At 46.6% G+C, this 16217-nt stretch overlaps 1 protein-coding gene across 1 annotated transcript in view; it reads right to left on the bottom strand.

Annotated features, from left to right (window-relative positions):
- The window catches only part of LOC311497301 (teashirt homolog 1-like), a 33978-nt gene extending 18122 nt beyond the window's left edge, over positions 1-15856 (bottom strand). The window contains exons 1-2 of the mRNA XM_084557555.1: positions 15441-15856; positions 14649-15237 (exon numbers count right to left, since the gene is read on the bottom strand). Of these exons, the coding sequence (XP_084413681.1) occupies positions 14649-14688 (40 nt within the window). The 5' untranslated portion in view covers positions 14689-15237; positions 15441-15856. The remainder of the gene's footprint in view (positions 1-14648; positions 15238-15440) is intronic.
- Positions 15857-16217: the final 361 nt, after the last annotated feature.

Raw genomic sequence — 16217 nt, 5'->3', positions numbered from 1 at the left:
CGTAAATCAGAGTCCGATGAGAACAGACTCTGAAGGAGGATCACATCAGTGGAGATCAATGCAGACAGCTCCACACACAAACACACACACACACAAACACACACACTCTGACGAGGATAGAGATGAGAAACAGCCAGACGCAAACGCATGCCAGAGTTCCCAAGTGAGGCAGACTTATGAAGGTAAGAGCAAGTACATGAGCATATGCACAACTATTCAATCCCAAATACACAAAACGACACACACACGCACACTCATCTAAAATCTATTAAACTTCCTTCACGCTGCTCCCCCCTCACCCCCACCCCACTAAGAACTCACCCATGGGCTCAGTGTCCCACCTCCTTGTTCAATCCTGCTCGTCTGAATAATATCTGCAGTGATGAATGGCGCCATAACTCTGATATCCACAATCAATCTCTGCTTTAAAGACACATCCATCTTCCGTAATGCTGAATTGGTGGAAGGAGGGTGGGCGTGGGTGTTGGGGGGGGGGGGGAGGAGCGAGGGTCGGAGGGTGTTTGCCTGACCTCCTAGGAGGGAGAGACGGGTGGGACTCGGGGAGGGCTCAAGGGTGCTGATGGAAGGAGGACGGGGACTGGTACAGGGGGTTGGCACTGAGTGATGTCTGTCAGCTCACATCTGGCTACAAAAATAAATGAGGCTTATGAAGACTAATGAAAGGGGGCTGCCTCCCCAATCCCCACCTCCGTGACACACACTCACGCACAGGCAGCCAAAAATGCAGGGAGAGGGTAGAGAAAGGAGGCGAAAAGACAAAGAAGAGAGAGGAAGAAGCGATGGAGGGCATGCATTGATTTAATCATGCTTCAAGGATAGCGCTTATTCTCCCGCGCGCGCTGATATTGCTGAAAACAGGTGTGAATCATAGGTCCCAAAATGTCTCGGAACTGCATCAAAGCTCTTTGAATATGATCGTTTTATCAGGCCGCGGCTAAACTTGACTGCAGTCAATTACAAGCTTCCACTGCTGAATACTCTTCACTCAAGAGGAAAACAAAGATATCAAAATGGCCACGGTGAAAACTCTCAGCCTTGGACTCACACCTATGCCTGTGTGTACAGAGCAGCATGGGGGAGGGGGAGTATATAGTGGGCTCGGGGCTTTAAAGGGTGAACTATCCCTGACCTGTTAGCGGGGTCACCCCTCGGTGACGCCGCCACTGAATATTCCACCTAATGATGTACCACGTCTTTTAACCCCTGCAGACAAAGCAAGGAAACATTACACTGGCAGAAGGACTCCCCCACGTCTTCTTCAGCTTTTTTTTTTTTCCTCCTCCCCACCCTGTTCGCTCTCATCCTGCCCCGAGTTGGGTTTGTATTATTAAAAAGAGAATTCCACCCAGAGTTTTTCAGCTGCTCTTCAGGCTGTCCACTTGATCGTATGGGACTTTTGAGCGCTAGAAGTAGAAATGTACTCCGTTTAGTCTGGTACACAGTTTTTAAAGACAAATGCTTGACAAATGCATCCGAATTATAACTAATAATAAATTCCTATCACTCCTTAAAAGAACACAAATCTCTTCACATTTGGCTGCATTTGCTAAAAAGTCCTATCCAACGTTAACACGCCTCTCACAAACATGGCGACACAACTTGCTTTACAGTATCCAAACACAAGTATGGAGGCAGGTTACAGTGTTAAAACTCTGGCAAGATTTGACCAAGGTGGAGGAAGGGAAGGGCACCCAGGTGAGATAGTTTATTGATTCTGGAAGTGGCTGGAATGGAGTTAACCCTAGCCGAGGCTGATGATGGGGGTGGATGAAGGGTTGGGATGAAAGGTGAGCCGATGATGGATGAGAGGAAGCTGGAAATGGAGTGCATGCGGTGAGGTAAGACATTAACGCAAGAAGTGGCAGATAGGCAAGCCATGACTGGACTGACACCGCTTTCTATTGTAACCGACACGTCGGTTGCGACAGGCATTCCTATGTACAAGCTGTTCTGCAACGTAATGCGTTCTTAAACGGGCCCCGAGCGTTCAGCGCCGTGACCCCGCAGACCTCCGGCTGGGGCCCGATCAGCCGGGAAAGCTGTAATCTCTCTGTCAAACAACTCTTCAGTAGCTCGTATGGCGCGTGCGTGCGTGCATATAAATGTTTCCAGACCATAAAGACGCAAAAGGGATGAAAGCGAAAAGGAGTGACTGATGCGAAAAGAGAGAAAACAGCTATTCTCTATGGGACAAAGATAATAACGTTAAGAAATACTATTTTACAAATGTGTAAAAATACGGTTTTGGATGATCTTTAAACTTTGGCTTTTAAGTATAGCTGGTGCCATTACTCATCGGGTTAACCCTGCATTCGCAAACACACAAGTGTACACACACACACGCACAGAGCGGCTGTGTGAGAGTACAAGGAAGACAGAAAACATTACAGGGCCGTTTTTTTGGCACCAGGCAAAGTGAGTAGGGAGGGTGGAGGTGGTCGGGTGGGGGTGAGGGGGGGTGGCAGGGAGGGGGGGGACAGGGAGGAGAGAAAACGAGGAGGAGAGAGAACAGCGGGGGCGGGCTGAAGGAGTCGAGATGAGGGAGGGAGGGAGGATAGGGAGGGAAGGAGGGAGGGTTGAGCGTTGGAATGAACTCTCTCAGGCTTTGTGGTGCACGTTTCCCAAGGCCCCCGCCTGGCCCCTTTGATAAATGACACATGTCATTCTGTCAGCTTGTGACACTGCAGCTGGGAGGCCCTGTGATGTATGGCTCTGCTGAAAAAGGAAATCAACTTTTTTCCCCTTCTCTCTCTCTCTCTCTCTCTCGCTCCCTCTCCCTCTCTCTCTCGCCGTTTCTGTCTCCCTCTCTCTTTCCTTCTTTCCCTCTCCCCCCTTCCCTCAGCCCAGGCTGAGTGCATGGCCTTTTTATATGAGGATTTAGGTTTCCTCTGGTCCAGTAAGCCCCCCCACCTTCCCTAACACACACACACACACCGATAGACAGGCATGCATGCAGCCAGGTTGCGGCTGGTTTGTTCTCTCGCGCAGACACACACACGCGGTGACGCAGCTATTATGATCGTGTTCAAAGCCGTAACCTGAGGAAAAGAGGGCAACGCCACATCGGAGGTGGATCCAGGATTTATGGCAAAAAGCCGAGGAAGTAAACAAAGTACACGCTTTTTAATAGGTCGGCGGAGGGGTTGGAGGTAAGGGGGGCAAGATTCCGGTTGGGCAGGATGGCTGGTGTCTCCCACTGGGTCATCTGTCATCCATGTGTCTGACTGGAGTACGAGCACGCACGGCTCTGGAAATGTTGCACATATACACACTCCCACAGGAACCGGGATGAACTGTATGCCACACACACAGTTACACGAGTACATACAGTGTATATATGCGAGCGGATAAATATTCAAACACTCCAAAGGACTTCTCAGAGCAAACACCCGCACTATCAATCTTCAAAACGTGGAGAAAAAAAAGAAAAGAAAAGAAAACAAAGACACAATGAGATTTTATTTCACAGGGCAAATGAGTCTAGCCAATGAGCTGCTCCCATGAGGCCTGCCCTAACCCTCCCTTCCTGGCAGATTAGCCTATCACGGCATCCTATTGACCTCTCCACTCCATGCGCCGCCCACGCAATGGGTGAGCCAGCATAAAAAAGACCAATCTCGCTCTTTCCCTTTTTTTTTTCCCTCTTGCATACACTTTCTTACACTCTCTCTAATCATATACTCGTTCTTCCTCTTCCTTACTTTACCCCCTCCCCTCTCTCTCTCTCGCTCTCTCTCTTTACACCCCTCCTCCCCCTCGTTTCTTTCTCAACGGCTGACCTGTTATCAACGCACTGGAGATTTAACGGCCAAAAAAAAAAAAAAAAACAACAGCCGAGCGTTGAGTCAGGCGTGACGGAGGGACGTTTCCCAGTGTCGCCTCTCAATCTTCCAACACAACTCCACAATTCAGACACTTTTATAAGCAAAGCACGCCGATTTGGAATCAAGCAAATGTCCAGATATGTTCACTGACGGTTACTCAGTGCAGTCAGGTAAAAAAAATAAACAAATAAATAAAAATGATGAGGTGATGCTTGTCTTGGAATGAAATCACAGGAATGAGGAGCAGGATTCAGGCCGTTCAGCGGGCTGCAACACACACTAATGAGTAAGAGTTCGCTATGTGTTGCTATGGGGACCGGGGCTACTTTGACTATAGGAGAGCAAAAGAGCGAGAGGCACAGAAAAATAGGAAGAAGAGAAAGAAAACTGCAGAGAAAGTTGGTGCGGATCCAAAAGACAAAGGAGGAAAAGATAGAGGCATATTTGTTTGTTGCCAATGTTTAAAAAAAGGACTGCAGGTCCAGTAAGGTGCGTATAAATTTCATCATCACCATCATCGTCATCATATCACGTTTATTGTGAAATGAAACACGGCGATGTCGTGACAGGTAAGCTCTTTTAACTGCATTTAATTTTTAATGCGGCGTTTTGATTGGATTAAACAACAAGGCAACAATATTTTTAGTGTTCTTATTATTACCATTGCTATTATTACTGCCTTACTGGCTCAGAGCATCTTTGACATCATGTAATTCTAGTTGAAACACAAAATATTTTCGAATTTTTGGCGGCATGAAAATCGTCAAATTAATACCATGCAGCATTATAAATACCAGCTATCTGCACCTTCCAGCAGCGAAGCGCCGATATCCGCTGGAAAAGGCTCACATCTGAAATAGTGAAGTAGTAGAGAAAGTCAGCTCCGCAGAAACGGAGAGGAAAAGGAGAGCAAACAAGAACCCGCGTCGGCCCGGGCTGTGGCCACCTGGGGGTCGTGACCTGCCTCCGACCCCGTCAGATGTGCACTCTGGCTGGTGTGGGTTGGGGAGGAGGGTGGTGGTGGTGGTGGGGGGCGTTCATACCTCTGGTGCAGGACCGACACATTTATAAATGCCAGAAGGCCTGCACAATGCTGTCAGCAGCACCCGTGCAACAACTTTGTGTATGTGCGGTTAGCGAAGGGGAGGTGGGATGAACCACCACTAGTATTAGCCCCCCGTTAACAAGCTGCCTCTGTGACCCACAGGATATTGCTAGACACATGTAGACAACAAACACATTGAAAACACACAGCGGCGCTGCCACTGGAAGCACATTCCTGCCACTGATGTCCTTGTGCATGAATAGTGAAGCCACTGTAGCCATTCTGTTTTTGTTTAGTCTCCTTCTTGCACAAAGTTTGGTTTGAGTGGTTTGATTTTCTCCTTTAATCACAGCTGGGGCAGAGGGAGAAAGAGGCATGAGGAAATGAAGGAAGCGCTATGACAAGAGGGGCAGTGTGTGCGAAAGGCAAGATGTTGGGATCGCGTTGTTGCGAGTGCGTTTAGGAAGGGAGCAATTTTAGGCTCCAAGGTCAGCTGATAAACACCACATTCACGAGTCAAGAACGAGGAAGGTGGAGGACCGGTAACCTCCCATTACACCACCCCCACCCCACCCCACCCTCGGCGCGAATCCTCCAATCGGAGCCGAGCCGTTGCCTCAATTAATCACCGGGATTGTTACACCATGGTAATACCGAAAACAATCTCCATGATCACACGCACAAACAAAATTTCAAATTGCTATCATCCATCTCACCTGCCCCTGTTAAGAGCAGAAGGGTGGGGGTTGGCGTAGATGGCTGAACCATTCACTGGCCTCCCTCTCCTTCTCCGTTCTAAAGGTCTGGCCAGCGAGATGATGGTGAAAAATTAACGGCAGGCAGCCAAACAAGTAAAAGGCGCCGGGGCGAGGGGATCAATGTGCGGCGTCCATGGCGAGAGCAGCTATGTAAAACACTTGCCTTAAGTCAGCCGCATCCGGTTAATATTTAATCCCTCCATCCATCTCCACAAAGAGCATTTCCCTTTTAGCTTTTGCTGCCGTTTACTTTGATTACACACAACCGTTTGGGGTGGCTGCCGTGGGGGAAGGGGGGTGGGCAAAGCAGGAACGATAAGAGCGCATGGTGGGGTGATTTGCATGGGGATGGAAAATATTCTCAGGTTTGATAATCGCTCAGAGCAGTGTAGTGCCAGTGTGAGACAGAAGAGAGGAGGTAAGAGAGAATGAAATAAAGGAAAAGAAGAGGAGAGCGAGGAAAGGGAGAGGCATTAGGTTTTGCGATGATAGGGAAAAAAAAAAAAAAAAAGAGGTGATGCAGACTAAAGCTCAGAAAAACAAACCAAATTTCACTCCGAGCGGTTGCCTTATTTAAAACAAGAGATATGCAAATAAAGCAGGAGTAGCGAAATAACACTGATATTATCTTCCCCGGTTATTTTCTGTGGCAAATGATTTCTAGGGAGGAAATCCAAAACTGTAACTCCCAAGTGAACATGCAAATCCATCTGTGTATTCCTGGGGAGCCTTCTGCGCTCACTCTCATGTTGCTTTTTCGTGTTGCTGTTTTTGCTTCTTCCTTCAACCGATTGAAGCTTCTCGTGTTTATTCTGCTCCCGACGCCGAAAACCGCATTTATTACAGAAGCCGAGGAATAGCTCCGCAGAGTCAAAAGCACGACACGGGAGCATGTAAAGCCGCACAACATACATGCATGTAATCGTAAATTATATAATTTATAATTGGAAAATCATGGTATGTAACACTAAACTTTTCCCCTCTTTTTGACATGCACTCTGTCGCCCCTTGGCTGCATGAATACATGTAATGCTCTTTTGTTGCATTGCATAAAAATGAAGGGGGAATTTAACTGCACACCACTGCACTGATTTCAACCATTAAACATTGAGGAAATACAGCAAATGGACAACACACAACTCTTAAATTTCCGTCTTTTTCTTTCTTTTTTTTTTTGGATAAAGCCAGAAATCTGGCGACCCCAACATTTGTTTGTCAGCCGGCGGGTTTACAGGAAGGGAGCCTTGAAGACTGGGCATTGGCAACTGCTCATTTTCTCACTCATTGACCTCAACTCCCCACTTTGCAATGTGGAATAAAAGCGGCCCTGTATTAGCCATCAGGGCGAGTAACAGAGGATCAAGAGAGGTTAGCGCGCAGCCGGCGCTTTGCAGCGAGAGGTGAACGCACAGTGTGCAGTTGCACCTCAGCGCGCACCGGGGACGGAACGAGGATGCTGAATGGCATGCAGCAGTTTGATCTGAAGCTTTACATCTTAAGCGAGACAATTTGATGTCATTGCATCCTTCTGGTTATATCTGACGGCCTTTAAACAGTAGTTCACAGTTTGTGGGGTTAAAAATGGACAAACGCTGGACACTCTAAACCACACATCGCCGTGACCGCTAATACTGCGAGCTATTGATCAGTGAGCGTCTGCCGCTGGCAAAAGGAGTGGGGGAGGCAGGGCTGTGGGGCTTGTGACAGCACTGACAAGGGTAAAGTGTTATTTCTCTCGCACGCCGACAGCTGGACAAGGGGGTGGGAGCAGTGGCGGCGGTGGTGGGTTTGCAGGGATAGAGGGATGCGAGCCGGGAGGGGCATTCGGCCGGCCAGGCAGTAATTCTTAATTGACACCTGTCAGGATAATGGCGGCAGTCACAGCTGTTGCAGGAGAATTTGTCCATCGTCCCCGTTCATCTGTCAGCTTTAATGCCCATCCTAAAAGCTTGTGCAGACCCCCTACCCCACCACCACCACCACCGCCGCCACCACCAGCACCGCACCAACACCAGAAACACAATCCTCCCCCATCCTAGCCTGGACCACCATCTTTGATGCCGCTGGACGAAACATTGGTGCCCACTGCCATCATCAAATATCTATTCTCCCCATCTCTCCCGACTGCATTCAATTATTGCAATGACAAAAAAAATAAAACGGACCTATTTCCTATTTGTATTGCCGTCTGTGTTCAAACCACGCTGAGATGATTCAGTATCTGGTGAAAAACGGCTCCAACACAAAGTCAAGAATGCAGTTTAAACTCTCTCGCTCCCTTCCTCATTTGTTTCCTTTTCATCTCCCCGTTCCCCCGACAATCTCCACCTAACTTTGTCTGATGAGGTACACCAGGAAAGAAACGAGCAGTTACAAAAGAAAGAAAGAAAGAAAGAAAGAAAGAAAAGAAAAACACACATCCCCATTTTTCACCCCCACAAACATCGCTCCCCTCTCTTTTCTCTTTGCTTTTGAGTGGCAAAAAAAATAAAAATAAAAAAGTAGCATTTATCCAGAAGAGAGGAGGATGTAAGATGAGGAACATGAAATAAAAAAAAAAGAGAGCAAGAAATAAAGGGAGAAGGAGTGCCACGAAATGAGGGGAGAGATGAGAGGTACGCGAAAGAGACGAGACGAGAGAAGGGGAGAGAGAGAGAGGCATAGAGGAAGAAGAGATGGAGGAGATGGAGGAGAGGGAGGAGTGTGCAGGGGTTGGGTGTCCCTGGATAGGGCTTCATGCTCTTCTGTAGTGGGCCCATCTCGTTTGTCTTGTTTGTTTGTTGGCATCAAAGAGCTGCCTCTCACTCCCCCTGCTAACTGATGTAATGAGTGGGTAAGCTACATGGTTTTTTTTTTTTTTTCTCCTGCGCCGAGGAATTCAAATACTTATTAGACAAAATATTCTGTAATTGCTCATCTTTTATTGATAGTAGTAACATGTTAAATTTGGCTCTAGCAGACTTTCCCCATAGCCTCTCGAGGAGGCACGGCGCTGATCAAGAGAGCAAATTTACCCTCGGCAAATGTAATACTTTACTTAAGAAAATTTGAGATGTCAATTTTTGCGCTTTAAATGTTGCATGACTACTTCTCTTGAACGCTTCCCCTCTTATCTTCCTCATGTCTCAAATTATGTGCCAGAGAAGGGAGGAGGAGGGGTTGGTGGAAATTAAAAAAAAAAAAAATAAAAAAAAATGCAGAAAAACACAACATATCAACAGTTTCTCCATTAATGAGCTCTTAAGCCTTACATCCCTACTGCGGACCCTTAACAAAATGTAATTACTCAGCACAACACAAATATTACATAGTAATTAAGCACACTTAACAGAGAGCTGATAACGGTGACAGTAAGCCGTTTATCAGGGCTTTGGTCCTATCGGAATTTCACGAAAGTTAAAAAAAAAAGAAGAAGAAGAAACTAGTTCGTTATGCTGCTGCAATATAGAAAAGCGAGAACAAATATTCTTTATTTGGGGGGGAAATTGTTTTTCTATGGCAGTCAGGAGTGAGACTGCTTGTCAGCCCAGTCCCAGAGGGCTGCTTTCTATCTGTTTCAGACTTGATTTTCTCAGACTTGGATTTTTTTTTTTTTTTCTTCCTTTCTTTTTTGGATCCCATGACTTGCTGCTGTTTTTATGTGCTGCAAGGCAGGCAACAAAGCACATCTGGCTGCTTTAATGATATGATTTCCCATCATACTAAGCCACCTCCATTATGACCTCCCACAGAGACATGCTGGCTGCACTTAAGCATTAGGTGTAGGTGTGTATGTGTCTGTCTGTCTGACTGTCTGTGTTTACGGTTGACAGTGTGTATGTGTTTAAAGTGCAGCGGGGGCAACACACTGCTGGTGATGGTAGCAGAGTGCCCTGAGGGCAGCTTTTGTTGAGAATGCCCCGAAAAGAATCAGAAAGAGAAAAAGACAAGGAGGGGCATTAGAGCTGTGGTGTGAAATATAGCCTTATCTATGTGAACAGGAAAAGCTTAACACACGCTGCTTAAACCTTCATAATGCCGCCCATTTTACTGCTAGTCAATCACAGATAATCAATAATTAGAATAAAAAGTGGCAGCTTCTGTGCACAATACTTTCAAAAAAGAATTACAAGGATAATAGACATAACTAATGTATTTATACTAATACACACACACACAGACACACACAAAGACGGGGGCACTTGTGGTGACTCGAGGCATTAGAAGAGCGAGCTGAGCGCGTTTGACCTCTGACTGGCTCAAATCCCAGATGTAAATTTAACTATTAGTTTCGCAGGGTGGCGCAGGAGCAAAAGTGGCTATCGACGAGGTCGATCGATGCCACCTGCTAACGACACTGCCGCTCCAATTAGCGCAACCTCTCTAGCCGAGTCCAACCGCCAAACAGCGCGCGCACGCGCTGCGGAGGGAACGCTCGGGGGAAGACGCGGCCCCAACCGAAGGGCGGAAAAATAAAAACAGGCTGCGGCGGATCAATGTGTGTTCCTGCTCTGCCTGATATCCTTCCGTTTGATTGGGCATAGCGCAAAGATATGACAGTCAGAAGTGAGAAACATGTGGCGCTGCTGCTAGAGGGTTGTTTGTCCTGTTCCTGTGGGGTGGGGTGGGGTGGGGTGGGGTGGAGGGGCGGAGGGGTGGGGGGCACAGAGAGGGGATCTGAAGGCAGGCCATGCTAAAGAGGATGACTAACATGGCGCGGTTACCCTTACACTCGTTTGAGTTATTCATTCCAGGAAAACTAACACCGGTCAGTGCTAAGCTACAAACACACACACACACAGAAGTGCTCTCTTCGCCCTCGTCTCTTTCCTCTTCTTTCTCTTACTCGCTTACATAAACACGCGCACACTTTATTTTTCATCAAAGTCAAACATAAACTTCTCATTTCTCAGAAGCCGTGGAGCCTTTAAGCCATCGGAAGTTATAAGCCGCCGCAACTTTCGGGGCCAGAGACACTAGTTCCTTTACTGAAAATCAACTTTTCTTCAAAACAAGACTGTTCTAATTCTCAGGAAGGAGGGCGTTACTCAAATCCAGCAACATTGAAAGTAGAAGAAGAAGAAAAAACACACACACACACACACACACACCTAGAGGCTAGGCACTGCTGTATTCCTCAGGACGCTGGTGTAGACAGCAGGGTGGGGGGCACATAAATCTCAGCCTGCTGATTATTTTGAGGGGAGAATATCGCATAACAGCATCGTCAAGTAAGAGCACAAAGGTCGCTGTGTAATCTTAGCTGCCCCGGGCATGCAAAATCATTAATCCCTGGGCACTGTGATTCTGCAGCAGCTCCGAGTAAACCAGAGGCCTTCGGCGAGGCGGCTGCAGCACTGAGCCGGGAGGACGTTCAGCCAAAGTACATGGAGACCGTGTTATGATGTAGCGGTGATTTACTAGCAGGGGCTGCAACACATGCAAAAGTGTAAAAACTTCAACAGAACGTCGAGATTTTAAAAATGGTTCCAGGGATTACTCTGGAGTGCCGATATATCAAGCGGTTAGAACAGGCCTGAGCCGTGTCATTAATACAAAAATAAATAAATCCCTCGCAACAGTCGAAAAAAAAATTTCCACCCTGACATTCCAGCCGACAACGGGAGAGGGAAGCTCCACGCGAACGCGCTGCCGTCTCAAACACAGACACGATCGGCCATGGCTGCGAGGATTCAAACGAAAACAGAAAGAAGAACGAGACGGTAGAAAATCAGAGGGGAACAGAGGGAGCGGTTGTGATGTGCTGTAGCTGGTCTGGCCTGCTTATTACAAGGTTATAAGAGTGGTGGGGGTGTTGGGGGGGGAGGTGTGGGGGCTTACTGAGGTCATTAACTGGCATTGTCTCCTGACGTGATTAGTCAGGTAGCAAAGTCCATTTGTCACCTGCGCAGGCAAATTGAGTTGGTGCTGCACTAGGGGCTATGGGGACTGTATAATATCAACTTGATTACATCAAGGCAGCTGCGGACTTGACACCTTACTGAATTTGTCAGCATTAATCGTTAGGGCCTGTCACAAATCCATCAGCTCCACAGATAATTAGGGCTCTCTCTAATGAAGCCAACGGGAAACAACCTTACCCCCACCACCACCACCACCACCACCCCTTCCCCACTCTACGCACACACACACACGGCCTTTCTTATAATTAACCATCATGCTCCACAGAAATAAGAGCAACTATCTTATCTGCTGTTCTTCCTCCTCTTCCTCACTGAAAGGCGGCGCCACTCCTTCCTCTACTTCACCTCCTTTACATCGAGACGTTCGGTGACGAGGTGAGGTTTGCATCGTAGACACACACACACACACACACACACACACACACACACACACACACACAGGACCATGCATGCGTCTGTCCACGAACAGCTACACTGCGTATATTATTTTCCCAAACTTGCTGATGCAGGTTTTTAAAGTTTCTGTCCATCTCGGATTTTCCTCTTTGGTTCCCCCCTATGAAAACTCCCCGCTGAAAATATTTTAAAGAGACGATAAGTGTAATGTGCGGTGTATTTGTTTCAAGTGCAGTAAATGTCATCTCATCCCTTGGTTATTTTATGTGCCATCTTAACGTCTTAACGACACACACACACACACACACACACACACACACAACCACTTCAAAATTATGTTTTTAAATTAATAAAGTAATTGTTCCTGAAAGATTTAATTTGTCCTCATGGAGCTGCAAATTTTAACGCAGAATAAATAATTAAATCACTAAAAAGAAAATGTTCGATTTGTGTAAAATAAGCAATGAAAAGGAAATAAATATGTCATTCCCAAGAAGCTGCCTGAGAGATACAAATATTATGCTATTTCCCTGTTAAAACCGTTTGTGAAACTCAACAATTTTCACTGCTTCTGACGTAGCACGACATTTCTGTGCACGATTTGGCCTCGAAACCCTGAAATAAAACGAGTAATATCCTTCAAAAGAGGCAAAGGGGTAAGAAAAAGAAACCTGCGCAGACAAGTCTGCTGCTGCTGTTGTTGTTTTAATTGTCTGACTCCTGATTTCCATGCTCAGTCACACCATGAGCAATTTCCTCTTTGCGGAGCAGCACAGAGATGAAGCCACAGGTCACCACCAGCTCCCAGTGGAGCATCGGGCTAGCCCGGTGAGTCTGAGTCTGAGTGTGTGTGTGTGTGTGTGTGTGTGTGCGCGCACGCACGAGCGTGGCTGTGAGTTGGTTATTTACTGGTGGGATTGAGGAGCGGAGGGAGCTATCTCTGACCGACCGCCGTGTTCATGGAAGAATGGAAAACATCCCATTGCCAAGCTGTGATTGACCATTACAAGCCATGATGTGCATGGCACTCAGTGGACGGTGTAACGGATCAATGGTGTGTGTGTGTGTGTGTGTGTGTGTGTGTGGTAAGAGAGGGGAGGGGTCACAGCGATGTTGTGTTTTTCATGCTTTCATCTACATGCAGCAACCTAACGGGAGCGACCATGATCCCACCGTGGCCGACCTTTTGCAGAGGGATATTTTTCCAAAACAATGGTTGCAACTCTCTCTCTCTCTCGGTCTCTCTCTCACACACACTTAAAAAAAGTAGAGTAATATCTAAGTCTGAGAAACCTTGCTTTGCAGTGTGGGCCAAAAATCACACTAACACTGCTTTACTAGAAAGCCAAAGGAGAACGGAGGAAGTTAACAGAGAGCACCAGTTGAATGTTCTCCGTCCTACACTCATCCTCCTCCTCGTGCTCACCACCACCACCACCACCACCACCATCATCTTCACCAGCTCCCTGCTTAAAATGATAAAACCTGCTGAGTTCAAAGTCTCCGTCGGCTGGCCCTCCTGCTCGACCCGCTTTGCACCTCATATTTCAAAAATCTCTTTAAAATTCTGTTACTGTCTTTTGTTCACTCCAGTTGTTAATGCCTAACTTCAAAGGCTCGGCCTCATTAGCACAGAGGTAGAAACCCCTGTCACTCATTTACATTTGTTTAAAGGCTGCAGGGAGACGAGGGGAAAAAGGGGGAGTCCAAATCCAAACCACTAGAAGTCAACCTTGTCGGTCCTCTCTGCCAGCACCTGGTTTTATCAGTTGGTCACATTGCAAATATCAAACTGCCCCTCCAGCGGTGGATATTGATTTCAGCACTGATTCTGGGGTGAATTTGGATGGAGGGGGGGAAGAAAAAAATAAATAAAAAACTCAACATTTATCTGTAAGAACAAAAAGGAATGCAAGGAGATTTAAACGCCCGATTAAATAAATAAAACCGGTGTTAGGGCTGAGTTTTCTTACAATCCATTCAACACACACACACACCGTCCTTTCATCTGCACATCAGAGCAAATGAGGTGATTTTTTCCATCATGTAAATCACAACTTTTCTTTTTTTTTTTTTTAAGCTCTTCAGTTCCTGGTTAAAACAACAGGAGGGTTAGTGTGTCTGAGTGGCTAAACCTACCAGGAGCATGCTTGTCTTCACGGAGGGTTTTATTGATGTTTATCAGGGATGAATAGATCAAAGACTGCCACATGACAGGCGATCAATCACGCATCAAATCAAGGATGGCAATCCTCTAATAAAACAGAAAGAAAGGAAAAACCGGCTCTCACCAGTTTTCTCCCCCTTCTTTCCCAGTCAATTATTCATCATTACTCACTCTTGAACCTCAAAACTCCCTTTTATCCCCCATAACATGCCATTTAGTTTATCTCACCATTCTTAATAGAACTTTCCTGGCAAAGGAGGATTTAAGAAAAAAAAAATCTCAAAGTGGCATTGCGCGGATGCGTGCGTCATTTGCGCAATTAGATATATTTTACACACAACTGTGTGTCACGGCTGAGTTGCGCGTTGTGTTAAAAAAAATATTTTAAGTTAGTTGATAAAATACAACGCAGCATGCAACACACAACTGAAGAATGCGGCGTGGAAGGAGATATCGTTCATGTGACACTTGTAAATAAAAACTGTAGTTGGTTAGTGGAATGGGAAATGGTCGTAAAGGAGGGGCGGGTTATACCTGCTGATCGCCGCGGCTCTTGCTGCTTTCTCCTCGGCATAGTGACCGTCACGTTCCACGGTGCTTCTCATGCAGGAATTACAAACAAATCAAGTCTATCAGTTTTGAAAAAACATCCCGTTTCCGGGGGAGGCAGAGGTGGGGGGTTTTGATTTCGGAGCTGAAAAATGTCAAGTCGTCTTTTCAAACTGGCAGCTCTTGTTTGGATTTAATAGCTGGGTCGGCTTCGGCGAGAATAAGCTCAAAAATTACGGAGGGGTTCGGCCAGCTCCTGAAACCTTCATGTCCATTAAAAATCATCTTCCTTCATCTCTCTCATGGCAGCGTTAAAAAAGAAGAAGAAGAAGCAGCAGCAAAACAGCACCTTGGAACCCAAGTTTTCAGTTCACTCCCTCTGGGGAAAAAAATCCCCCTAATCTCCAGTGCTGTTTGGAGGGGGAAGACACTTTGTTGCGCCTTTTACGCACACCAAAACTAAAAAAAATAAATAAACTGGCGGAAACAAAACAAATAAGTCCTGCGTGAGCTCAGCGCACACCTCTGATAAGTAATTTATCCTTGTGTTCCTTGTTCTTCTTTTGCCAGAGACCTGGAAGAGAGAAAGGGGAGAGGAGAAAATAGATAGACAGGCATTAGATGGGTTAATGTCAATCCCGTCACTACCACGCCACCTCAGCCCGGATCCAGCCTCACCAGTCCGGCGGAGACTTTTTCCTCCCTCCCCTCCTGCCCTCCTTCTCTCCCATTGAAAAAATAAATAAATGGGACGAGCAGCCGTTCTCTCTTACTTACGTTTTAGGAGTCGTGAGAATGATTTCCACCGCTCATCTCATCGCATCTTGGACAGAGTCGGGTATTTTTTTTTTTCTCTTTTTTTTTTTTTTGGAGGGGTGGTTGATGCGGTGGAGAGAGGATATCACTTGAGAGAGAGGGGGAACAAACAAGACGCAGGCGCATCCAAGCTTCGCCAACAACAGATCGACATGGACTCAAATATTCGCTTCTTTTGGAGGATTAAAAAAAAAATATCACGAAAGAGGGGGGAAACTCCAGGGACTGATCCGAGGTCTCTCTAAAAAGAGAAAAAATGGAAACGCGGTGGATCCAGAAGCTGTTTCAGACAGTCTCAACTGATAGACAGACGCATCGAGTGGCTTTTCCTGCTACATTTTTACTCCTCCCCTCTCCACAAGCGTCACCCCTGACAGAGGAGCCTACCTGTCAATCTTTTTAATTGTCTTGTTTTCCCCCCTCTCTCTCTCTCTCTTTCTCTCTCTCTCTCTCCTTCTCCCTTTGCTTTAAAAATCCCAAACCTCCGATGAAGGAGGAGCCTTTCGGAACTTATTGGGGGAGCGACCGAAAGCACGTCTTACAAGAACATGTGTCACAAACTACAATAAGTGCGAGTCAAGTATGAGGCTGTTACAACTTAGGTGTCGTCTTCTAGATAGTGTAGCGGTGACACGGCACGAGTTCGGTTCTTGACTCCCACTGAGGGTGGGACGAGGATCCAGTGGTCCAATATGAGCCACCAATACTGTTGCATGATTTCCAACAATCTGGATGCTT

This window comes from Chelon labrosus (genome assembly GCF_963514085.1).
Source record: "Chelon labrosus genome assembly, chromosome: 12".
NCBI lineage: Eukaryota > Metazoa > Chordata > Actinopteri > Mugiliformes > Mugilidae > Chelon > Chelon labrosus.
This window is presented reverse-complemented; position numbering and strand designations above follow the sequence as displayed.